This window comes from Hesperophylax consimilis, chromosome 24 (assembly GCF_061612785.1).
Source record: "Hesperophylax consimilis isolate HC1 chromosome 24, BYU_Hcon_1.0, whole genome shotgun sequence".
In the NCBI taxonomy this organism is placed as follows: domain Eukaryota; kingdom Metazoa; phylum Arthropoda; class Insecta; order Trichoptera; family Limnephilidae; genus Hesperophylax; species Hesperophylax consimilis.
The window spans coordinates 10,829,289-10,854,785 of record NC_142859.1 but is presented as its reverse complement, the minus strand read 5'-3'; the positions used below and the strand labels follow the sequence as shown (position 1 = coordinate 10,854,785).

General features: G+C 37.4%; 2 protein-coding genes across 2 annotated transcripts in view; one reads left to right on the top strand and one right to left on the bottom strand.

The window, feature by feature from the left end:
• Window positions 1-9,693: 9,693 nt before the first annotated feature.
• LOC149411896 (uncharacterized) lies at window positions 9,694-19,097 on the bottom strand. Its single transcript, XM_089646321.1, has 5 exons — window positions 18,673-19,097; window positions 14,784-14,936; window positions 13,704-13,840; window positions 12,467-12,711; window positions 9,694-9,928 (listed from the first exon to the last, which is right to left on the bottom strand). Exons 1-5 carry the CDS (start codon window positions 18,800-18,802, stop codon window positions 9,694-9,696), a joined length of 900 nt encoding a protein of 299 aa, XP_089502447.1. The 5' UTR covers window positions 18,803-19,097.
• A 5,617-nt stretch (window positions 19,098-24,714) lies between these two features.
• LOC149411895 (ribosomal protein S6 kinase-like 1) overlaps window positions 24,715-25,497 on the top strand; it is a 41,599-nt gene continuing 40,816 nt past the window's right edge. Inside the window, exon 1 of the mRNA XM_089646224.1 lies at window positions 24,715-24,944. Within this exon, the coding sequence (XP_089502350.1) occupies window positions 24,849-24,944 (96 nt within the window). The 5' untranslated portion in view covers window positions 24,715-24,848. The remainder of the gene's footprint in view (window positions 24,945-25,497) is intronic.

The window sequence follows — 25,497 nt, the reverse complement described above, 5'->3', positions numbered from 1 at the left end:
ATTGGACTTGAATTTTACTAGGATGGGCCTGCATTTATCTTTGGAGACTTTTAGTGTGGTGCGGTACGCCGCATCGATATTGGTAGCTTCGTTTGAGTTTATGGTTTTTTTATGTTGAATATAATATTATTTAGGTTTTCTCCGTTGGTTTCTGGGATTCCTCTAATCTCCACATTTTTTGATCGGTTTAGTCTATCCATCTGTTCCACGTGGTTTTCAATGGCTTCAAGTCTCGCTTCGAGGTTAGAGTTGCAAGCCCAGCAAGCCAGTCTCCAAGGAGGGTTATCTAGAGAGTGTAACCATTTTAAGCTCGAATGGACCGTTATTATAGTAAATTTTCCTCCTATGTATCCGCGGAAATAACAAACCGACTCCAGTACCGCCAAAAGTTCTTTTTAATCAAAAATATGCAACTGGGTGCTCGCCATCGGAAAAGTTCAAAATCTATAGTAGCGGTGTGTCCACTGCAGGTGACGGGCAGAGATAACACACCTAACACGGCTTGGTGACTTGCATCAGCCGTGATCACCGGAGATAGATAATGATGCTTATGAATTTCCTCCTAGGCAACTAACATTTGCCTCCCAGTCTAATAATCCCGTAAAAGGCACATTATTTATAGTATACTGCGCGTAAGGATGACCGTCTACGGCTTCAATTTCTATAAGATGTGCCGTTTCTTCTAAGAATGTTGGGTCATCTAGCCACTCAATACGTCCACGGCCAGCGTCACCTTGCCGTGGAAGAGGGTTATTTGAGTGGCTGGAAATTAGTTTTTTGAATTCTGTATTCTGGGCGGTGGTCGTGAGAAATATATTCCCGCGGGAGAAAATTTAACTGCGGCAACGGATGGGAGCATACGTTATTACGATTATTTTCGGAACAGAGGCCACCGCCTGCCCTCATATTTTTTTACTGTTCGCGAGTATTGCGAAAATGTCCCGTCTTCCCACAATAGTAACTGCTGTCCGAGCTATTTTTTCCGTGGTCTGTCTATTGTCGTGGTCTATTGAGGTAACTATTTGCTCCCGATCTCGCCTCACGGGGCGGGCGCGATGCTTGTTTCTGGTAGCTCTCGAATATCGTGCACGCGATTTCTAGATCCTCGATAGAGCTACGGCTATGCATGGTCAACATACTAGCATATTGGGTAAGGAGGCCACGCTTGAGAGTTTCCACTAGTTCTTCTTCCGACATAGGCGATTCTAACATGTGGTTTTTATGACGCGTCTCAGTAAAAAAATCCCTAGCCGCCTTTCCGTGCGCTTGTTTGGAGACATAAACTTCGAGTTTACATTCCCATTTAGAATTTGGCGGTTCGAATTTGCTGAGAAGCAGCCTTTTAAGATCGGACCAGGATAAACTCTCTCTCAGTAAGGAGAGAAACCATAGCAGCGCCATTCCCGTTAAAAGTTAATTGAAACATTTCGCAACTTCCTCAGAATTAACACCTAGCCGACTTAAAATAATGGTAACTTGCATACGAGTGAGACAGAACCAAGTCGTGAATAGATAGCAGGTAGACGCTTTCTTTTTTACTGTCAGCGGCGCAAGCCCTTTTTTCCAGGTATCATAAAAGGCTATCGGCTGTAGACGTATTTCTGGGAAGTTATTATTTTCACCGAAACCCAATTTCACAATGTAAAATAAGCAAAATACCTCTATAAAATCTGTAACTAACGTATTTTATGCAAATATAACTGCACAAGTAGGTACCTTTATTATTACGCTTATCATACCTAACTTACTACTATTACTAAATTAGACTACTTGAATTAATCCGCATCTAAACTCCGAAAATAAACACAGAAGTGTATGAAGGAAATTATAAATTGTTGTTATTAACATGTGAAATTTATTTTATTTTTCAACGCAATCCGTTGTAAGATTTAAGTATTTGTTGAAACTCTTGTTATTTTTGAAAAGGACGTTATGATTCTAAAATGGCGGTGCGTGCCAAACACGTGTGGCGTGTAAACACAAGGGCGCGAACCGCTTAAGGAAATTAAATATAACAGGGTCGAACTGTGTGATAAAAATATACAGTATTCACGACTACCAGGCTAGCCCAAGCAGGTTTCGTGTCTTCAGTTCGTTGAATAGAGAGAGAACAGCCGCCTCCTAGAAGTTGATAGGACAAGGGGAACAAGATGTTATATAACAAGGGATTTCTTGGAAATAGAACAATCTAGGTATGGTACTACAAAAATGCCTTCAAGAAGACCTATATTACAGCACTTGAATCTCAAGTAGGAAAAGCTTAAATCTCTTTAGGGATGTTTAAAAGAATGGAAAATGGTGTTAAATTTCTTGGAAGAAAGCAGAGACAGATACAAACAATAAAATTGGAACGATACCATAGGGCGATACTACTGTATACCACCCTGACTTTCAGGGTGGCAGCAGTGGTACCCTGCTGGCGATAACGGCAAATACTGACTCGAAATATACTAGTACTTAATTTTTTCGTGGCAAACACTTTCAAAACTGTTTTGCAAAGCAAATCTCGAATTCCAAGGGCAGAAGCGAAATAACAACCTGTTCTTTCGAAAGCTGGGTGGGATCCAAGAGCCCCTCTGCTCTCCCGCACCCCTGGGGACCGGCGGCCTTGTCCTACCTCCCCCGGTCATGGTTAACGCCCCCGTTGAACACAACCACGGGGTTACCATAGCAAAATATATTAAGTACTTGATTTCAAAAAAAAAATTGCGGGGTTGAATGTTTTAATTGAGAAAGTTCATTTCGTAACATCGCTTAATCTCAGGGATCGCAAGTTCAGGCCATCTCTCAAGGAACCATCAAAATAATAACACTATGCAGTTATACCATTTATTTTGCAACAAAGTTATGCATATTATTACGAAATTATCTTAAACCTATTGCATGAAACAATTGTATGCTGGAAGTTACTGGCTCTGTTTCATTACGTTTGTTAAAGGTACCATATATATTTAAAACGCTTACTGCTGTGAACCGATGGCTATTTTAATGAAGAATGTAAAAATAAAATGATTTTTTGTGACATTTGTATGTTTTAAATGTGGATTTTTTTTACATCATTGTTCAGAAAATAAATTCTTGTCCTGATTAAATTTAAGTAGTATTCATTATTCATTAACGCCCTATTGGACTTTTACAGAGAAAATTGACAATTTAGGTATGTAACTGTTACATAATACATGGATAATAGCATAACTAATACTAAGATTAACATCAAATCCAAATAATAACACCTGATATTGTAAATAAAGCAAAGTTTTAAATATAAAGTAAGTATGTAAATTGTACATTCGTATATGCATACAATTATTCATGTTTGTTGCAAACAAACTAAATAATGAATAAATAAATAAATATGACAACTTATTACTTATGCAGCAAAAAAAAAGAAAAAAATTGGTTGTAAACATCATTTATTAAAAAAAAAATAATACCAATAAATGTAAACCATATATTAAATGTACGTTCCCCATCTAGTGATTACCAGATAGACAAATGCTACAGTTCTTTAACTTAACGTGTATTGACTAAAATATCCCATCTATCGATGGTAGTTTCAAATATGCCCAATCAGGGCAAAGCTCATCAGAGCGTTAAAAATAATCAATAAAACTGGTGGAGCAAATATTTGAAGACGACACGGGATTTAAAAGTCTGTATTTTGTCACTGACTTTAATTTTTAATGCTTTTTCCCACTATCATCAGTATTGCTTTTTGTATATTTGCTGGCGGACGCTCATGATTCTTGCCTACCATAAATAACCAAATAAACAGTCATAGTTGTTGACAGGGATGGTTGTCGCTAAAATAATTCTCACTGAAAGATACATTAGATTGTTAATTCAATTTGGGTTTAACTGACATTCCTTGATTTTCCCGTGCTGTTGTCTTCATTTTATTAAAAGATTTTTGACATACACATTATTTGTGGAATTTTAAAAGGTGTGTTGAATTGTCGTTTTTAGGAGTTATCATGGAACCAAAGTAAACATCTGCTTATCTTTTAAGCTGCCAGTACACGTTGGGCCAACATTAGCGCCTACCCGCCAATGTTTGAACATGAAAAACTGACACTAATCGGTTGGGCGACCGATGCATTGTAACCGCCAATATATGCTAAGTGGTCTTGTACTCAGCAGCTAAAGAGCTTTTAAAAAATCATGACAGCCTCAACTGTTAAATACGAAATAAGCAGATCTTTTTTTTGTACTTGAATTGGAACTGGACCATCGTAGCATTTGACTGTAATAATGCATTTCATTTTCCTCTGCGGAAAAGTGAAATATTCTCAAAAGGTTTTCTTCAAATATATGTTTTCAAAAGTTATCATAACACCTAGACAATTTGACCTGCTGCCGTTTTGATTTTTCTCCCGATCTGTCGCTTTTTCCTTAATTGAAAACATAAAACAGAAAATTATTCTTCATAAAATGGTTTTGTTGTAATTGAACTATGTGTTGTACAAACCACTCGAGCGATGGCTATCCAAATTTGGGTAGGTGATTTTTATGAATTATATTAATTGAATCAAATGGCCAAATCCAAAATTGAACACCTGGAAATCTCCATCGCTCGAGTTTAAAGTTTTTAAATACATATAAACTTTTAACATAATGTGCATATTTAAAAAAATTAATATCTTAACTTTCGATTCTGACAACAATTTTCTTTTTTTAACTACACCTGTTCTACAATAAATTCTTATTTTGCTATGTTTTTAATATTTGCAGTTACAACCTACCTATAAGTATGTATTAAAAAAATGTTTTTCAATGTCATTTGTATGCTTAGTGATATCGTTAACATAAAACCAACAAAAATCTGTATCCCATTCTTCCTTACAAACACACCATGTTTTACGAAATAAAAAATATTATTATTCACAGCCATAATTGTTTTATTCTCTTATCCTTAATTAGATTATAATCAATTTAGTGTATAAAATAAATGATTACTGACCATAATTTTAACCAATATGTACAGGTTGTCAAAGTAACTAGATAAACATGAAGGGCGCTGCGATTGTTTAATACCAAGATAGCTGAAAGAAAAAATGATGAAACATAAAAAAAACACTGGTTTTTATTTTAGTTTATTGGGGAAACAAACAGTTATAGATACATATTTTATATAAAAAATATATTATATGTTACATTGTTCCATGAACCACTGTTGCTGAAGTTTCTACCTAAGATACAAATTTTTTTATTAAAAACGACAAAGTGGAATTATTAGAAAAGTTTAAGTGAATATTTTTCACATCAATATCAAATGATATTCAGAAATTAATGGTAATTCCTGAAAGGAGAATTTACGTCAGCGATTATAATGTCATACGCTTTGGGCGTAACTAAAGATATTAGAAGAACGAGATGTGCTATGAGCAGTTCATACTGTGTGGAATTGTTTTGCCCAGTGTCGCCGGTTTTGTTCACTAATACTACTGCACACCTTCGCTTACGCTAAGGTATCCGCACTAATACATAGAACAGATTTCTGTGCGTACACGTCCCGATAGTATTCATAGTACCCTAATTAGGTAGTACTCCGCCTACGGTCCGGCGGCCAACATAGCATATCTCGTTCTTCTAATATCTTTGGGCGTAACCTATTTAACTTTGATGTGTGGGCTTGACGATGATGATATGCTGCGATCGTAGCTGCCGTAGCCACGCAGCTATAAGATATCAAAGGCGACAAATCCTACACAAAGAAATTATACTCCGCAGAAGCTCTCCAATTGATCTGACCCCATCTCCCGCTCTAGGGATAGCTTCCTAGTGACACTACAGCGTATAATCTGTATAGGCCATGTCCAAAACACGCTTGACACGTTGTAGCGTGTTCTGACACAGGCATGTTCCCTAAGTAGGCGTCGGGGCGTCAGTGAGATTCAGGCAGAGATGTGCAAAATGGGTACCCAAAACCATTTGAAATGCAAAAGGGAAATGGGTCAAAACTTTTCCATTTGAAAATGCAAAATGGTTTTTAGAAAAGCATTTCAAATGCAAAATGCAAAATACCTATTTTCAAAATGCATTGAAAAGCAAAATGGTTTCTCAGGTCAAACAATAAAAATAATTATAGAATTTTTAAACAATTTTGTCATTTAATAATGGACATCAATGTAGAACAAACATTATACATGATGGTAAATCCAAAAACACCACGACTACAGATTATGAAACCACAAATAATTTGCGCAGGACTAATGTTGCCAACGTAAAAACATAGAAACTGCTATCTAACATTTAATATAACAGCGTCATGGCCCCATGTTCAGTATTTGAATCGGTATTTTTTTGTAATGGTTTCACTCAATTGCCAGGGCTCCTACCAGGGAGCAACTTGACAAATGGAAAGTATGGGAGTAGAGATAGTAGGAAGAATGTTGCAAAAAGCATTTAAAATGGAAAATGTATTGAGAAAAGCATTTAAAATGCAAAATGCAAAATAGTTTTTAGAAAAGCATTTAAAATGCAAAATGGAAAATACCCATTTCACATTTCCATTTGAAATGGATTTATTTGAAATAAAGCACATCTCTGGATCCAGGGAGGCGGTGGTGGCCAAATGGGGGGCAGCAAAAGGCTTCAAGGGGGCAGTGAAGGACTGAAATAAGGGTCTGATGAATAAAAAAATCCTAATGAAATCAAATGAGTCGTAGATGCATCATTACAATAATCTTGCAGATGGACCCCGTAGTGTTTAGGTATTACAGATGAATCATCAGTATTTTTTTTGTTTTGATAAAATGTTTTCAAATATCCTTAAAATAATGTATAAATATTTGGGGGTGTAGTAAGGAGACGAATGAAAGAGGTTGTGAGGTCACAGCGTTTATTGATTCAGTGAAGTAGCGAAAGATTACTCCGGTCCGATGTTCAACAATGTAGTCAACGGTGAATTCTCCAGGCTAAAGATCGACAAACCAGTACACAAAAAATCTGAAGGTCTAATTTAACTGTCAATCGTCTTAAATCTATTTCCAAAGAAGACCCGAAGAAGTATTATTATCTAAGAAAACACACTTGGCGAGATAATTGCATGAAAAAGTTTTTTCTGTATTTTTGAAATGTACATATTATCAAATTCTTGAATGATATACTGCTAAAAATGGAACAGGACTTTGTCAATAATAATCCTAGAGAAGCATATAGGGGAGTAAACTTCTTCAAGAAGGGTTTCAAACCAAATACAACACTATGCAAAGACGCTGATGGATCAATTATATCAGATAAGGAACAAATAAAAACAGTGTGGAAAAACTACTTCTATAAACTTCTCAACCCTAATAGCGACCTGAGAAGTCACCCTACCAACATCCCCACTGAATCAAGTAATGAAGAATCAGCGAATCCACCAACAATGCAAGAAATAAATGCTGCACTAAAGAAACTTAAAAACAACAAATCACCTGGGAAAGACAACCTCCCGGCAGAGTTGTTCAAATATGGAAATGAGCATCTGAGAAATCTGCTACTCAATTTAATAACTAAAATATGGACACTGGAAAAAATCCCAGAGGAATGGCAAATAAGCATAATATGCCCAATTCACAAGAAAGGTGATAAATTAAAATGCGAAAATCATAGAGGCATATCACTCCTATGCACAGCATATAAAATCTACACCATGATACTGAAACAAAGAATTGATAAATATGCAGAAAACCTACTGGGAGAGTATCAGGCAGGCTTCCGCACCGGTAGATCCACAACAGACCAACTGTTCACCGTCAGACAGATCTTGGCAAAGTGCTGGGAATTTGACATAGACATACACCAACTATTCATTGATTTCAAGCAAGCATATGATAGCATAGATCGGGAGTGTCTATATGACATACTACTACAATTCCAGATTCCACCTAAATTGGTTAGGCTCATAAAAGCCACAATGTCAGACTCAAGATGTCAGGTCAAAATAGACGGAGAATTGTCGGAAGAATTTACAGTATCACAGGGACTTAAACAGGGGGACAGTCTGGCTCCCACTCTCTTCAACATTGTGCTCGAACATGTAATACGAAAAACACTAATAGACACTGGCTCCAATATTTGTTTCAAGAGCAGTCAAGTTGTCGGATATGCGGATGACATCAACATTGTCGGAAGATCAATTTCAGCCATTAAGGAGGTCTTCGACCCTTTAGAAATAGCGGCGCGGGAAGTAGGACTGCGAGTTAATGTTGACAAAACAAAAATGATGGTACAGAGCAGGAACCCTTCGCACAGAAGAAGAAGTAGTGCACTATTTAAAGACAACTACTCATACGAAGTGGTCGATCAATTCACCTACCTGGGCTCCAGCCTGACAGAGAACAATGAGGATCCAGCAGAAATCAGAAGAAGAATCACAGCAGCCAACAAAACATACTTCTCTTTGGTGCCAGTGTTTAAGTCACGTAGTGTCCACAGAAAAACCAAAATAACCATATATAAGACCATTGTAAGAACTGTATTGGCATATGGATGTGAGGCGCTGACACTGACAGTAAAGATGGCTGAAATGCTGGATACTTTTGAAAGAAAGGTGCTGAGAAGAATATGTGGACCGGTGAAAGAGGACGAACAGTGGCGTATCCGGCACAATAGAGAATTGTACGATATATATAAGGCCCCTAGCATCTCTGCACACATGAGACTCCTCAGGCTGAGATGGGCTGGTCATGTACAGAGAATGCCGGATACACGTGTCCCAAAAAGAATTCTGACTGGTCACCCAGGTGGAAAGAGAAAAGTGGGAAGACCCAGACTGAGGTGGGAAGATGAGGTAAGAGGGGATGCAGCACAGCTTCTCCAGGTGACAAACTGGAAGTCAGCCGCTGAGGACAGGAGGAGTTGGAGGCGACTGTTGCAGGAGGCCAAAGCTCGATATGGGCTGTAGCGCCATCGAAGAGAGAAGAAAGAGACATATTATCAAATAAGCCATTTATTAGATGTTAATATAAATATACAACTAAAAATGTGTATATTCTTAGTGTGCCTTATATTACCACGAATATAGGTAATAGGCATACAAATTTTGACACAACGTTGCATTCGAATACGCTTGTGTTTATATGTACCTATATTATGTAGATGTCACCTGTGACAGGTAAAAAAAAAAAAAACAGCGCCATCTGTTGGACGTAAAAGCAACACGCACTATTGTTTTTCTATCTGCACAGACACAGCAATGCGTGGCGGGGTTCATTTAGTCATGTTATAAGAAAAAGGTAAATCATGGGAAACTATCACAGATAATCTTGGCCATAAAATTAAATTTTTTTTAAATTGTTTCTTATGAACGCACTCATTTATAATGAAAAAAAATAAATTATTACTTTACGCAAATTTATAATTTATTTTAAATAATTGACAATTTTGTTCTGATTTCTTCTAAAGCGAAATGATAGTGTAAACCGATTATTAGTAAAGATTAATTGAAAATATTTATTTTACATTGAGCTTCGCCTTGAAATAAAAATAAAAACTATGTATGAAGTGCGTACTCCTAGAATTCCCATAGTAATGAAAAATTTTAACTCCATTTTTAATGTTGTAGATTATGTTGACAAGACTCTAGAAGAATCCACGAGAGTGCAATTGTCAGACTGTAAGTACATTCTAATATCTAAAATCCTCTCTAATTTGTACACACTTATCAGCTCATACAATGCTATCACTGTCTGATGCTCCAAATATTCTCTATTTGGAGTTATCTTCGCTTGCCCCTGTGTCATTTGGGATTTCAATTCTTTCCGAGGCTACTTCATTTTCTTTTATCATGTTCAGTTTCATCCGTGCCAATCTCCGTTCCTCTGCTATCATTCTGTTCTTCAGCATCCGAGCTTTCTGCTCCTCGTTCATTTGAGGGCTGCTTGTTTTGGTCTGAAGGTTCTCTCTCACCGGTGTTGACATCACACTCGGCAAAGGTGCAGGGCTGAAATCAAAACCAAACATTGATTAATGGTGGAAGGTGGCAGTGAGGTTTCTCCTTACTTGACTACAACTAGGTATACCCAATCAGTGTTTTCGAATTATGCATATACATTAAAATATACCTTTATTTCCTCTCAATGTAAATGATGAATACTTGGAGCAGGTATTATTATTTTTTATGCTTCCGATTTTGTTGTCCGGGTTAAATCTTCCCCATAGGAAAAACTAAACCCTTCCACTCACTTTTCCACAAATGATCAGCTAGTCAATCAACACTATGCAAGTGCATTATATAAGAAAAATAAATAAAAACAATACAAGAACAACAACACGTCAACTCACCAGAGATCAAATGGGAAAAAAAATTCACCGACTCCAGATATTTTCATATCAGAGGGTTCGGCTCGGTAGAACTTCTAACAAGGCCTATAAATCCTACTGATCCCTCAACATAAATATTTAAAAAATCTTTCGTTATCGTACATGTATTCAAAATGACCGACTTTTGCATCTTTATACATATAAATTTTTTGATAGATCTAATACGCCTAAATTTTTAATGAGAGAGCTAGGTATAATGCCAGTAGCCGAAATAACGAATGGTAATATTTTTTTTTAATATAGTTATTTTTTTATATATAGTTATTATTATTATATAGTTTGTGTATTTGAGAAATTTACGAGATATGAAAGGACTGATATTGAAAGAAGGGTAAATGCAGGAAACTCCATTAGTGCAGGATTGAATATGGATAAAATATTGTCCAAAGAAGCGAAACTAACAGTCCATAATGGAGTGATGGTACCTACCCAGATGTACGGCAGTGAGGCATGGAATTGGCAGAGGAAGGATTCGCGAAGAATGCAAGATTGATATAAGCGTGATGAGTAAGATTAAGAAAGGGATGCTTAGATAGTTTGGACATGTAGAGCAAATGAACGAAGAAAGAAGTATAAGGAGAATATATGATGAAAATGTGAATGGTACAAGAAGTCGGAGATGGCCGAGGAAGACATGACACAGATGCTTGAATCGGGGCATGTCAAGATTCAGAATAAAAGGAGACGAAGTACGAATATGAATAAAGCGGGTGTGTGCCAAGACCGATGTTTGGCAGTAACTGTGTGAAATGGCGTGATCGTTGTAAGTTCTTTCCTCACAAACACCTAATGTGTCGTAGCATACAAGGGCGAGGAAATAAAGTTACGGTTTGAAAACTGATTTCCGATTTACATAGTTGTAATAATAATTACCCCTCAATATTAACTCCACATGGAGGAAAATCAATTCCTAAACCATTTCACATTACAACAAACATGCAGGTGGCTTTTTACAAATATAAAATTTTAAAATCCTATCCACAATATCATTTTAGAAAGATAGGCAAATATTCCCAGGTTGCAAATAACCTGACAATATATGAAAAACTTCTACCATCATTAAAAGCAGAAGATGTCGCTTGCGCAATGATGGGGGACTTAGCCATAGGAATTGGATACCAAGAGGAATTACACCTAACCCATTTGTCCAATCAGCCACTGACTGGACTTTCACTTGATTTCGAAATAAAATAGAAACAAGAGATGTGCCATAATGCATTGTTTGTTTGAAACCACGGGCACAGCACATGTCGCCAAGATAGTTCACCCATATTACTGCAAAATAGTAATGTAAAATTCATGTTTATCACACTTAAAAACTCTTAACAGTCTTACTTACAAACGAGTTTTAAATTTTACACAACTGATAAACATTACATAGACTAAACTGATGTTTAACAACTGGAAAGAGTTCATTGAAAGTTACACATTGCTTATACGGAAGAAGAGGCTTGTTTAAATAAAGCGATTCTCTCAGTGGGTTGTGTACGAGATTTGCATTTTTCACATCAGCAAGTTTTCACCAATTTTCAGGAGTGAGGGATATCCAGAGTTTTCGGGACATAGACGGCACGCAGGGTGAGGAACGACATCATTGTGCAAAGGTATTGCGCTACTTTGCAGCGCCTTATATTCCCTCAATGTTGCAATCTCTCGCCTGATTTAGGCGGGGTTATATTTGCAACATAGAACAAATAAGAATGCAAGAAATGCCTTGCGGACATGTTTTATGATCCAAATTTTTGAGCAATGGGATGGAGATATGCGATGTCCGACGAGTACCCAGCCAGGGAGAGGAGTTTTTTTAATATGAATATCGCACAAGAATTGAGGAATAAAAACCCGACACTCCGTAGCGATTGACAAGCAAAATACATAGATAAATTAACACAAGCAACGTACTCAAAGGCACACGACATACTCAAACTCACTCATAGGCATGTTCAATCCATCATGTATTTTGCTGGTCAATCACTATGGAGAGTGGTGTTTTATACCCTTCAATTCCAACTGCCCGGGGCCAGTGGGACTACGGCATCCCGAATTGGAGTATGTTGCGATGTTGAAGGGAATTGTGAGAGGAGGGAGATAGGGAAGAGAAATGTTGGGTAGTATCTGGCTACTCAGAAAAGGACAAGATGATGACATTCAATCATACCTAGTATTAGCTGCAAAGAACGAATCATTTGCTGCCCGTTGCATCGGACTATCGAAGGGCCCAGTCCGGGAGTGTGCTGGCGTGGAGCGGGCCAGGGCTATCTGCTGGTCGAGGAGCAGGTCGAACTCGTCCAGCTGGGGGGCCTGGGGGCCTCCGTGGGACTCTGCCATCTCCTCGTCGCTGTCCTGTTGCACTATAGGCGCGTCATCCAACAGCATGTTCATGCGGATTCGACGAATATGCACCTGCATCGAACATTGAGCTTTATGAATTCTTACTGAAATATAACAATAACTGACGTCACACCTCACCTATTTTTTATCATTGTCTGTTTTATCCACTTACCAAAATAAGTAAACCGCAGATAGGTAAGTATAAAACCATGCACGACAATGCTAAAAATGTAGACATCCAGAAAGAATACAAGGCTGATTTCTACAGCATACAGTCTACTGAGACATTAATTAATAAGTGCATCCAAAGACAATGAAAGTGTTGCTAGACTTGGGTCGCAAGGATAAGAAGGATGAAGGACAGGGGAGTGTCACGGGTCCTAGGAGTTGATAGAGGACCGGGACGGCAGAAAGAGAAGATCGAGACAGGAGTGGTGGTGGAACACCAAGCCGTTCCCCGCCCAGCGATGTGATGCTGGGCAGGGGATGAAGAAGTTGCAGTCGAGTTCCATATGACAACCAGTTAAGATTTAAATATAAGTAGACCCAAGTATAATTAAGATTTAGTATTAAAATCCACATAAACATTTAAATAGATCTTTACAATTAAAATCAACCCCCTCGTCCGAACCCAAGCTACCCAAATTGGTGATATGGCAGAGTGGGTACAGCACACAACTGAAGAGTCAAGTATAAATATTCATTACTAGTAGACCCTCCAATGCTTCGCTATTGCTAATGTCTTTCTCAGTTGTCTCCAACTTCTTCCATCATTGTTACTGTTAAAAAAACTACATTACATTGACTTTAATTCGACTCTGTATCTCTTTCCGATGAAGAGATATTGCGTCGACTACTTTTGGAGTTTTGTGAGCACAAACATTCGCAGGCTGAATCTTTATATACTAAGATTTATTGTGGAGACAAAACGAATTTGTTACAGTACTTTCAACTTTCCTCTGCAAGTTCCATGCCTAAGAGTTGGTATCAGCTCTCCATTGTGGACTGCTATCTTCGCACTTTTGGACAATTTAAATTTTTTTTTTAAAGAAATGATAACTTACATCAACCTCTTTTTTGGCTCCCAAAGTGGCAATCTTATCGATGCAATCCTCAAACTGGAAGCGCGGGTAAAGGCGGTGAGCCCAATGCTCCAATCTCTTCATGACCATGTCCAGGTTTTCCTTCTCATGTCCCTTACCTGCCAACAAACATACATTTCATGAATATTAATGTAATTTCCTCAAACTGGAAGCGCGGGTAAAGGCAGTGTGCCAAATGCTCCAGTCAGTGTTCTAATGTAGACGGTGACCTTCCTCTAGTTTTGAAGATCAAGTGTGCAAAATTTCAGCAATCTCAGAATAAAACTATAGATTTGTATAAACCAACAAACCTACACTAGGACATTCTTCTTTATATTATAATATAATATATACATAGATACAGGGCACTATGCAGGCGCAATCGGAGCAGTCAGCTCCAGGCGCCTAGTTGCCAAGGCACTGATAATACCTAACACATCACCCTTAAGATTATTTTTCATAAAAACAGTGCTAGATAACATACAAATCATCCGAACATTATTGATTACAGTAATCAGCTATATATTCGTCTATTGTCTTCGTCGAAAGTCACAGCGGTGCTGCCAAGGTCTGGTATCTGTGAGAGGATATTGTGTCAGCGCTTTGTTAGCAGCAGACACATACCTGGACGGATGACGAACCTCGTGCTGGCACTGTTGTTGGACGCGGTGGACTCTTTCGCTGCAGCAGCTGGACCAGTTTCCTCACCACCTGGGATTCTTGCTGCAGAGTCTCCATCTTCTATCTTCGTGTCACCTGTTTCTGTACTTTATTTTACTTAACTTAAATTCAGTTTATTTTTTTAATATTTATATTTTTTGTAACACCTGCATCAACTGTAAAGCGCCCCCGAGGTGATATCTCACAAAAGCGGCGCTATACAAATTGTCCAGTAAATAAATAAATAATAAAAATTGGTTTTGACAAGGGGTGCCAAAATTTTACTCGCGCGCCAGGCGCCGTTTGGCTCAGGGCCGGTCCTGCATAGATATATGAATGGATGACTATCTTTGCCTCTGAAAGATACCAAGAATTTTATAAAGTAAAAAAATAAAAAGTCACCTGCGAACTTAAAGTCGTTGAAGAACTTCTCAATGGTGGAAATGCCCCTCGGTCCGGTGAGTCTCCGAGGGTTTAGAACCACCCGGGGGTTCCTGATCACCTTCACCTTCTTCTCCCCCGGAGGTACCACCTTTCTGGGTGCTTCTTCTTCAGCTAAAAACATCAACAATTTAATTTTAAAAGAGGGTGCGAGCTGGCGAAATGACATTTTTAAGAGTGGCAGGAAAGTTACAAAATGGGATTGAATAACAGCTCGGCAAACCAAGATCGAATCGAAAGCATCGAACCGAACCCCAGCTAAACTATTCACAGAACAGTCGTAATTAAAGGTGGCTTGGTTATGTATTAACCCTAGAGTGGACGCGTCTTTCTGTAAAACGTTAGTGGGCGCGTGGGGAGCATTTTGCCACGGACAAATTTTCGTGGACAATTTTAAGTAGGAATAGTGCAATATAATTAATTTATTTTCTCAGGATTTAAGTAAAACACAAATAAAGAATAACAAATAAACATATTTATTGAACTCTGTTAAAGGATCATTGGTTTTCAGTCGACTTTATAAAAATTAATATTTTATTTTACTTTTTTAAGTTATCCCACATTATCCTTCTGTAATATTTATAAACATATAAAATCTAGACTGCTTTCCAGAACCACCAAGGTATTAGTGTACAAAACACTAATTAGACCAGTGCTTACGTACGCAGTCGAAACGTGGGTTCTAACTAAGAAGAATGAGCGAGCACTGGACGTTTTTGAAAGGAAAATTTTGTGGCGCATCTTCGGACCGGTTCTAGAAAATGGATTTTGGCGCAGACGTTATAACAATGAGCTCTATACTCTGTTTAAGGAGCTAAACGTCACAAAATTCATAAAACTGGGAAGACTTCGGTGGCTAGGTCATGTGGAGAGAATGACCGAGCATCAAGAACCAAAGTCCCTGCTGAGCTCAAGACCGATAGGGAGAAGGAGCCTGGGAAGGCCAAGGTTAAGATGGAGCGACAACGTCCTCAAAGATTTATCTGCCTTGGAGCTTCGAAACTGGAGAGAGCTGGCGCGGGACCGAGATGAGTGGAGGAAGACTCTGGAGGAGGCCAAGACCCACCAGGGGTTGTAGAGCCAAAAGTGATGATGAATATTTATAAAAATGGAAAAAAAATAACAAAATTGTAAAATTTTCTATATCTACAGGATATGCTTTGGCGAAACAGTCTTCACAAAAGTATGTGCAACGTTAATTGCACAGCAATTTTGAGTATCTGTAACACCCTTTTTTGTGCACCTATTTTTCTTTGATGGACATATACTGCATTTGCCTTCCTTCATTGAAGATGATGCTTGTTCTATAAAACAAAGCGAGCAATTCAGTTTCTGAGAGGAATATTTAAGGTGTCTACAGAACACCTTGCTGTCATATATGGCTTAACCAGGACCATCGCAATCTCCTTCAAGTACTGTCGGCGTAGCATCAAGTGTTCAGTATTGGCTTTGTAAATTATTTGGCTACATATTTATACCGGCAATATTCATCATTGAAAAAAACAACCTCATTGGCCTCATTCACGTAAATATGAATTTTATTAAAAATTCTGGCACGGTTCTGGACACCTATGAATAATAGACACTGAAATAAAAGGGCTTTTTTAGTTTTTCCAATAAAAGTATCATAAGATATGGTCTACATTTCAACTTTGTAAATAAACAACTCTTATTTACTATAAGCATAATAGAATGTCCAATTTCTATAGACTTATAATGATACGTAATAGAACATTCACCTTTTCATTCTACCCACAATACTGTAATTTATTGGTGAACTAAGAGTGTCCGACTTCTTATTAGTTTCTTTATTTAGAAGTACCTACTATAATACTCATAACTAATTCTTATATTTAGTTTTAAGTATCACTTTATTTTTTCATAATGAGTGAATAGTTTTCATTTTGAGGAAATAAATGTATTAAACCTTAAATAATACAGAACACAATTTTTACTTACGTGAGTAGGCGCACAGTGAGCAAATCGCCGCCGAACGACACTTGATGGTAACAAACTCCTTCTCAAGCAGCTCCCCGCGTACCGGGCGTGCAATCTTTCGACACGGGTTGCGAATAATAGTGGAGGCAGCTACTAAACAGCGCAAAGTTTACGCGCAATAGATTTAAGAATTATTAACGTTTTTTTGCAGAGGGCGGCAAAATGCTCATAGCGCGCCCACTCTAGGGTTAAGAATGCCAGAAGATGCGAGTTATTCCAGTGGGAAGACGTCGAAACAACACTGTATTTTCTGTAAATGCATTCAAATTATGCGTCATTTACATTGCGGTATGTAGATAGACCCGGCTTTAGCGTTCGAAGTATGGGCCACGCATTTCAGATCATTATCCGATGTGAGATATTACTGGCATCAGTCGAGGCAACAAGCGCTTGCCGGGCTCGTCTTCAAATAACTTCAAAATGCCGACATGCACGCTGAGATATTTTACAATTCGTACTGGAAAATATAGGGAAGGCAATGGTATAACCTTTCATCGGTAAATAGGGTTTTACCATAATCAGTAGTTGTGCAAATTGACTTATTAATGCTAAAAACTCGTTCATTTGCACGGCGGCACGCAGCCGCCGGTCACCTTCGACTCGTTCGTTCGAGGTCGGAAGGATTCGGGCGACTTTGACAGCCGCCACACTTGCCTTCCTACTTCCTGCGCGGGAACAATATTTCAAACTGATATTGCAAGGAATGTAGACTCTATTTATATATATGTAAAGAAAAATATAATTTTCTTTAATTCAAGGCAATGCCGAGCTTGTCTCGTCATTTTGGCTGTGTGTGTTGTGGACTGTCACTGGCTGGATGTGCGCCACAGTACCTACACAGTCGACTCGAAATCTATGGTTTAAGACATAGTAAAAATAATCTATAGGTTGTGACAAAGCAGATTGATGGGAATAATTTCAATAATTTGTAATTGCTATCGTGATTGTGATTAAGGAATTGACATAACAATTAATAACATTAAATGTCGTTTCTTTCCTTACAGAGAAACTCAATTGTGTTTTAATTGACTGTGTCGTTCAAATCACGAGGAAAATATCATTATATATATTTAACTCAGTGGCCATTTATCAAAATTAAAATTTTGAAATCTCCACCTTAGATGGCAGTATAAGGCCTCATTTTCAATGTCGACGGCAATCCATCACCGCATATTAACATCACTGCGTAAGTCATCCTGCAATGCCATTTGACAGCGGTAATAAACCTCCATCAGTTAATTTATATAGGATTTTTTCAATGTAATGCAATAATAGTCTTACAATGAAAATAGTATCACCGCACATCTCAATTGCCTCCAGTTTGGGTAAAATCATGGCCATTTATTTGTCTCTCCTGAAAAGTGGCCAAATATGATTTACGCAGTGATGGATTGATCATCGATGATAAAAGGTCAATTTGAAACTCATGGTCTGTGTGGACGACGCTTGGAATATTTGTCATTATTTAAACTTCTCCTATGAAGCCGAATAGTTCAGATTGGCTGAGAACTAATGAAAATTATCCTGATAAACTCAGCAGTGAAGTGACACTGAATAAACTGATTTAATGGAAAAACAATGAAGTTATGAAATCATGTTGTCTAGTAATTGAAATACATTATTACATATAAATTTATTTGACTTTCAATGTGTGTATGCTGACAACAGTAAAATCAAATGTAACAGCCCATATCTCGTAACATGTTTTTTCACCAAACGCTGTTTTTCCACACAATTGATAGATTCTGAAAACATTTAACTCCATATTTTTTCATGATGTCCTATGTATTTTACCAGAGACATAATAAAATCATATTTATTATCGAATAAAACCATAAACTGAATGGCTTACCTTCGCTGTGATCATTCCTATCATCATTGGAATCTGCGTCCGAACCCCCTGCAGAATTGTTGTCAATAACGCGTTCTAAATCATTATTATCATTGTCCTCGACGGCGAATACATCTTCCAAAAGTGACATGTTATCGTCAAGATGTGCACTAGATGTTAAATTAACTAGAAATAACGGATCGTAACCATTTCCCACATGCGAAGGGAAAAGTAACGGGCAAGATTTACGAAGAGAACTGTTCTGAAACGTCTCTACATACAAATAATGTCTTAATTCAAAGCAGTTCAATAATGTATCCAAATTTTTATAATATTATTCGCTAAACACAGAATCCTTCGTCCCCTCGTCTCATAAATTTATCACTCTCTCTCGCAATTCGCATAAATAAACCACTTCTGAATATGTCACTAAAATAAACCACTCTCATATGTCATAACAAATGTTAACAATTGCGCGGGAAATTACTTTTTGTTTCTCCAAATTATTTATGGCTACAAGTTTTTTACACTTGGAATACTGCACCGCTCATAGAAATCAACTCCTTGCAACATTGTCTAGATCCAGTCGAACATAGTATCTCCATTTGGGGAAAATGTCGTGAGGCTGAAGGAAGTGGAGAGGAGGAAGAGATGAGAAAGAGGAAGACTTTTTGTATCCACAAAATACAATATACACTTGTGATACCACTGACTGCAAATTTGGTAAATATTTACCTAACCGCCGGTGCGATTGGTTTTTTTTTCTTCCTAGGGCAATCCCGGTGAGTTACAAAACTCATTTTAGGACAGGAGGAAATTACAATACATAAGTCGGAACAGAACACATACAGAAGTCAGTACATACAATCAAGACATCCACAACCACAATACTCGAAATAACAATAAAATCCGCATTCCTCAAACACACACTACAAAATATGGAATAAAATCTTTAAACTACAGTGCCTACACACTTTATAATTTGCTTTCAAAACCATTGAGAAAAATAAATGATGGCTTAAATAAATATTTTTAAAAATGAAAATCAGTAAATCCGAATTTGCATATATTTGATTTTTCCTCTATTTGTTTACTCTTATTTTTTTTTGTTCTACTTAACATTTCTTTTAAAAATTATTATTTAATTTTTATTATTATTGTTTATTTAAGCCGCCCGCACTTTTAGGCACAGATTATGGAAATTACACTTTGTTTCAACTTAATTACTACGAGAAAAAACTTTTTACATGCACAAAATAGGTTATTAGTATGGGTTATTCTTGTAATTTGTGCATATTCAGATTCAAACAAAACTTTTCCCAACCCCAATACACATAAAAAAAAATAGCCGTCACGAGACGCCTGGAAAAATCAATGTGAAACATTGACATTTATTTTCATTGAATGAAGTGAAAATGAAAGAACACAAGTCTTGATACTTTTGATACCTTCCCTGAGTTTTGAAGGCCGGGCGGAAAGAGTCGACGAGTCTCGAGGCTGGTCGAATAAAGCGTCGTTTCGTGTATGAGCGTCGTCCCATCTTGCCACGCTTGCTACGCAAGAGTCGGTTTTACCCCCCCCCCCCCCCACCCCAAACGCACAAGATTGTTTTATAAGGAAAATTTTGAACTTTGAATAAACCATATATTTGATTGTGGTAAGCTGAACTTAGGGCTCTCCCTCGAAATGCCATTCGATTAAATCTTCTAAAGTTTCAGAAGCGGATTATTTAAATATGATAAATACCGATTATGCCCATCCATCACTAATGTCCATGGAAAATATCATTAATTGCTTTGTTTACAATTTTGACGTTTGCAGGTGTGTTGACACATTTTGAAATTGGGCTGGGCTATCTGCATATTAACTATTTGGCAGTTGTGATAAACAAGAGCCGCTTAAAGATGTCAGATCCCGTTGGAAATGGAGTCAATCAGGACAAACCGCCATCGGACGACAATCTAAAAGACCTTCCACCCAGGGAATTGTCGCAAACAGACCAGTTGAACAAAAAATTACTCAAGTCGTTTTTTGACAGGATCAATCAGGGAGACGAGAAACTGACGAAAATGATGGAAAAAGACAGTGATGCAGATCAAAATGACAGCTGGGAGACTAGCCCTGGAGAGTTTACAGCTAAATAATCATTAGAAATAGGCCAGACTAGGGTATCGAATAATGCACTTTTGAAGACAATATTTTGTACATTTTATATTCCACTGTGTTACTTTTTCACAACATGTAAATATATCAAAGATTTTTATATGGAGTATTATTTAAAATGATCCTCTAATAAAATACACTCTTTGTATTTGAGTCTACACTCCTTCACAGCCATTTATAGCTAACTCTCACTGCATTTAAATCCTGAAGAGACCCAGGCTGTAGGAAGAAAGAAACTTAAAATCCTGGATTTTAATCCATTCCTTAGAAAACGAAGGAAAGAAATTGCGTTTTCAAAAATATTAATTGTTTCCTGACTCACCTTCTTCGTTGCAATTCCAGCTCAAAACCCATTCCAGTAGACTCAGAGATGATGACTTGCTTTTCCCCAACAATACTCCACCGTTGATGTATGGGATATATTGTATTTATATACAATTGGTGTGAATATATGTTCTGTGTATTTATTATATACTTCGTCAATGCACTCTACTGGATAGCATTCCCCTCTTGTCCTTGACTCTAACTATATGACTTAAATCGTGGACTTCATCAAACAATTTTTGATTTTGAATAACCGACTTTGTATGACATTAATTGTTCCTAATACAACCACACTTTTTCCTCTTGACATATTTTTTCTACTTATCCTTGTGTCAATTTAACCACTTAAGACCGGGTCCCACACCGGTGAGGGAATCTCAAACATGGTATTTGACTGGCGCCGGAACAGGTTCTGGATTTCATAAGTGGGCTTCCAACTTTTGGTACATGCGTGTCCTTCAGTATTGTGAGGTGAGCTGGGAGGACCTTTATCCCCTCACACTATGTTATGGTTGCAAGGGATCATGTCTGGGTAATGGTTGATTAAAAACTTATTAAATTAATTTGGGATTAAGTGGTTAACAGAATTAACGGGGGCAACACGGTACCACTTCACAGAAATAAACACTTTTCATCACAATCTGCCCTGATGATGGAAGATGCAGGATGTCTGAAACATTGGCTCAAGGAGAAGGAAGTGTAACACAGCATAATATCCCAAATAACAATAATAATACTTTTGGCTGTGAAAATCTTAAATCATATCTCCATCTTTGTTTTGCTTTTTTCACTTTTACTTGTGTAGATTACAATAAATTTAAAGTACTTAAGTATTATGTCTTTTTATTAAAATTATGAAACCTTAATGTTACCTACTTATAATATTATTAAAAACTTTAACATTATGTAAGTGTAACATTTTTTAATTTTACTATATCATGAACTTTTTGTTCCTTCAGAAATGACTTTCTTTATTTATATTTACTACTTACGAAGGATTTAATTTTATAACTTCAACATTATATTTTCTGAATATATATGTTATGGACGTCTCTTACATAGACTGTAGATTAGAGCCGCTAGATACCTTTGCGAGGAGAAAATCTATCTCGGCGGAAAGATGAATAAAATTTGTGAGTTCCACTTTCGGGTATCCTAGGGAGGTAAGAGGCGATGGTTCGGGGTGTAGCAGATTGAAACAGGGTCCTACGTAGAGTAGGCAGGAAGCAATAGGGTAGAGTCGAGAAGAGGAACTGGCGAGAGTGGTTTGGAAAGTGTCGGGCATCGATATTTATCTCTGGCCTCCACTCTTTTCCGTTTGAGTGGGCGGGCCGTGCTATAGGTATGACCCTATTTCATTTGGTGCTAGGTTTTCGCGTGTTGTATTGTTGGCAACGAATTTTAAAAATATGAATCCTGTTCACACTCTTCCGCCCCCTCCGCAACAAAACACCGCATTGAGCGGCGTGCAAGCGTGAAGAAAATGGAAAGTGAAGAATGTCGTAACTTTAACATTTTCATCTTCAATTTCCTCCCCGACTTCACCCGGAACAGAATAATTTGTTAATTTTTATAGCCAGGCCTCTAAAGATTTTCGGAAACATATCACCCCCGTACCCCCGCAGCTCGAGCCCTTCAAAATACTTTGTATAAAACTCAAATATTTCAAGGCACACTAATCAGCATCGTAATGGCATCGTCTCATCTTGAGACGAGCTAATGAAATGAGATGAGGCCGTGCTGATCTAGTGCCTAGATGGTATATGTATGATAGCCTTTAAAAGGATTAAAGAGAACAGAAAAATACTTGCGGTAAAAAGTGGTTCCTAACCCGCTGTCCCATTGGATCGGTAAGAGTAGGGAAAAGGTAAGAAGTCAAAGTATATACCAAAGATCCTGCACAGAAAATTCCAATAATGGTTGTTCTCCAAACCGTAGCGAACTTTAATTGAAACAATTTTTTGATGATAATAACCATCCACTTGAGCAAGGAGATTTCTAGGTGTTCGGTTTTCATTTAATTAACACAGAAACATGATATATGAACTGCTTACTGCGGTTTAAAGCCAAAAAATCCACCTAGATTTCACCATCTCTCTCAAAATTTCAGTTTTATTTTGTAGAGGGTCCAAGGAGTAACTCTTTTTTTAGATTAATTCCACACAGAGGCCTTAGGAAAAATATTTTCCCTCAGGGCCTACGTCATCTTTGAGGATGCTGAGTAGAGGGTGTTTTGAAAGAAAGGAAGTTCTATGAAAGAAAAAGGTATGAGGGGTTGGTTAGAATATGAGGTCAGTTTGCTCAGTAATGGTGTATAATTCATTCCCTCTGCAGTGCAAGGCCTTGGTTGGATCAAGAGTGTTCGGATGTAGAAGGAATTAACTCTTTTTATGTGTTATGTAAATTAGTCAAACTATTAAAAAAGTGATAAATTACCTACTCTTTATTAAATTTTACAAGACTTATTTTTTATGAGTTTAGTTCTTCATTTTAACATTCCACGATATTTTTCAACTGGTAAAAAAACCGTTTTGTATGGCTAGTAAAATTTGCTCATTTTATAGCCATTTTTAATTTTGACAGCACCGAGAGCTAAAACCAGTGTTGCCAACAAAAGCGATTTATCGCCATTTAGGCTACTCAGAACGAGAATCGGCGACGAAAAAATCTAAAACTTCGACTGGTCGCCTATTAGGCTACTTCAGAGAAAAGTTATTTAAATCAGCCAAATCACAAATAATAAAAAAATATATATTTCACGCGAATGTAAATGTGTGTGTGTGCATAATGTAGGTAGGTACAATTTGATATTGACATGATTCACCCTATTTGATTCGTTCGTTTCGGGGAATACCCTGAGCCCTGAATTCGTCTATTTGTCTTAGCCATTGTCACTTTCGCTTTGCATAATTTCCCCTGCACGATTATTGTGTTTTGTATAGTTTTCTTTAATTAGTTTTTCGTTTCTATGAAAAATGGGTAAACAAGGTAAACATGCAAAACATTATCGTGGTGAGTGGGAAAAACTACCAGCATTTAAAAGTAAGTAAAAACGATGGTTTATACTAATGTTTTGTTTTCCAGACTAAAGCAAATCAATAATTTGTAATTATACTTAAGTAATTAAAGTCCAATTCATGTTTTCTACATCCCGGGTTTTGTGCATGATTCCAGGATTTCAGAGGAGGTATTAGCCACTTTATATTATTCCTTCGTCGAACTTTTACCCTTCAGGCCTCGACAGTATTTTTTCAGAGAGTCGAGAGTTGTTTTTAACACTTCCAACTCACAATGATACTATGTATCCAAAAAGATAAATGGGGACTTCCTAAACAATAATTATATTTAGCATTCTACCCCCCCCCCGACCCCCCCGACCCCCCCCCCCGACGCGGGTTTTGAAAACCCCCTCATTTTGATAATTTGGCGTTCGGGCTACTTTAGGCAACTGCATCTGAAATTCGGCTACATTAGGCTACTTAATGTTTGAAAAACGGCGACATTAGGCCAAGATCCTTTGGCAACACTGGCTAAAACCAAACAGAAAACAGATAAACGTCAGTTGATAATGGAAATGTTGACAAAAATTCGCGATAAAACATTTCGTTTTTGAGCGTCGGTTTGGTAACGCCTCTGCTAATCAATAATATTTTTATCCAACTCGAAGAAATGTAATATTTTACCTGTGGCGACGGAAAATAACAGCGAAAATGCACGATTCAAACGACAAATGGGTGCGGCGTTTTACAACGGACTCAACCTCTAAACATAAGAGTGGATTCACCATTTATAAAATCACATCTTATGTGAGTATTATCCTAATTACCCACACGATTGATAACCTATCTAAAGTGCAATGAAATAATCCAGAAAACGAAATAAATGTGTGGCTTCCTTTTACAATGTGAATCGGTTTTAAATGATGCAACGTAATATGTTTTTACCGGCAGATAAAATAACAATACATTTAAATTTAAGACAGACTACGAAAACGCTGTGCAATTTTTATTTATTTATTGGGGATGAGTTGGTATATTTGGGAACTATGTTCAAGAGAGATTAGTTATGGTGAATATTTACCTAACCGCCGCACTTTTAATAGGCATAGATTATGGAATTTACTACAAAAAACAACTAATTACGGTAATTTTAGGGATCTCTTAATACATAAAAAAAAAACCTTTTGATTCTCCTTAACCCTAGAGTGGGCGCGCCTTTCCGTAAAACGTTAGTGGGCGCGTGGGGAGCATTTTGCCGCTCGTTTTGGTGGACCATTTTAAGTAGGAATAGTGCAATTTAATTTATTTATTTTCTCAGGATTTAAGTAAAACACAAATCGACATATTTATTGAACTATGT

Excerpts from the sequence above, each read along its gene's own strand:
- LOC149411896 (XM_089646321.1), bottom strand. The coding sequence starts at position 18,802 with ATGTCACTTTTGGAAGATGTATTCGCCGTCGAGGACAATGATAATAAT. Across the intron at positions 14,937-18,672 it reads TAGGAATGATCACAGCGAAG|CTGAAGAAGAAGCACCCAGA; the intron begins GTAAGCCATTCA and ends TGATGTTTTTAG. Across the intron at positions 9,929-12,466 it reads TTCTTTGCAGCTAATACTAG|CCCTGCACCTTTGCCGAGTG; the intron begins GTATGATTGAAT and ends TTTTGATTTCAG.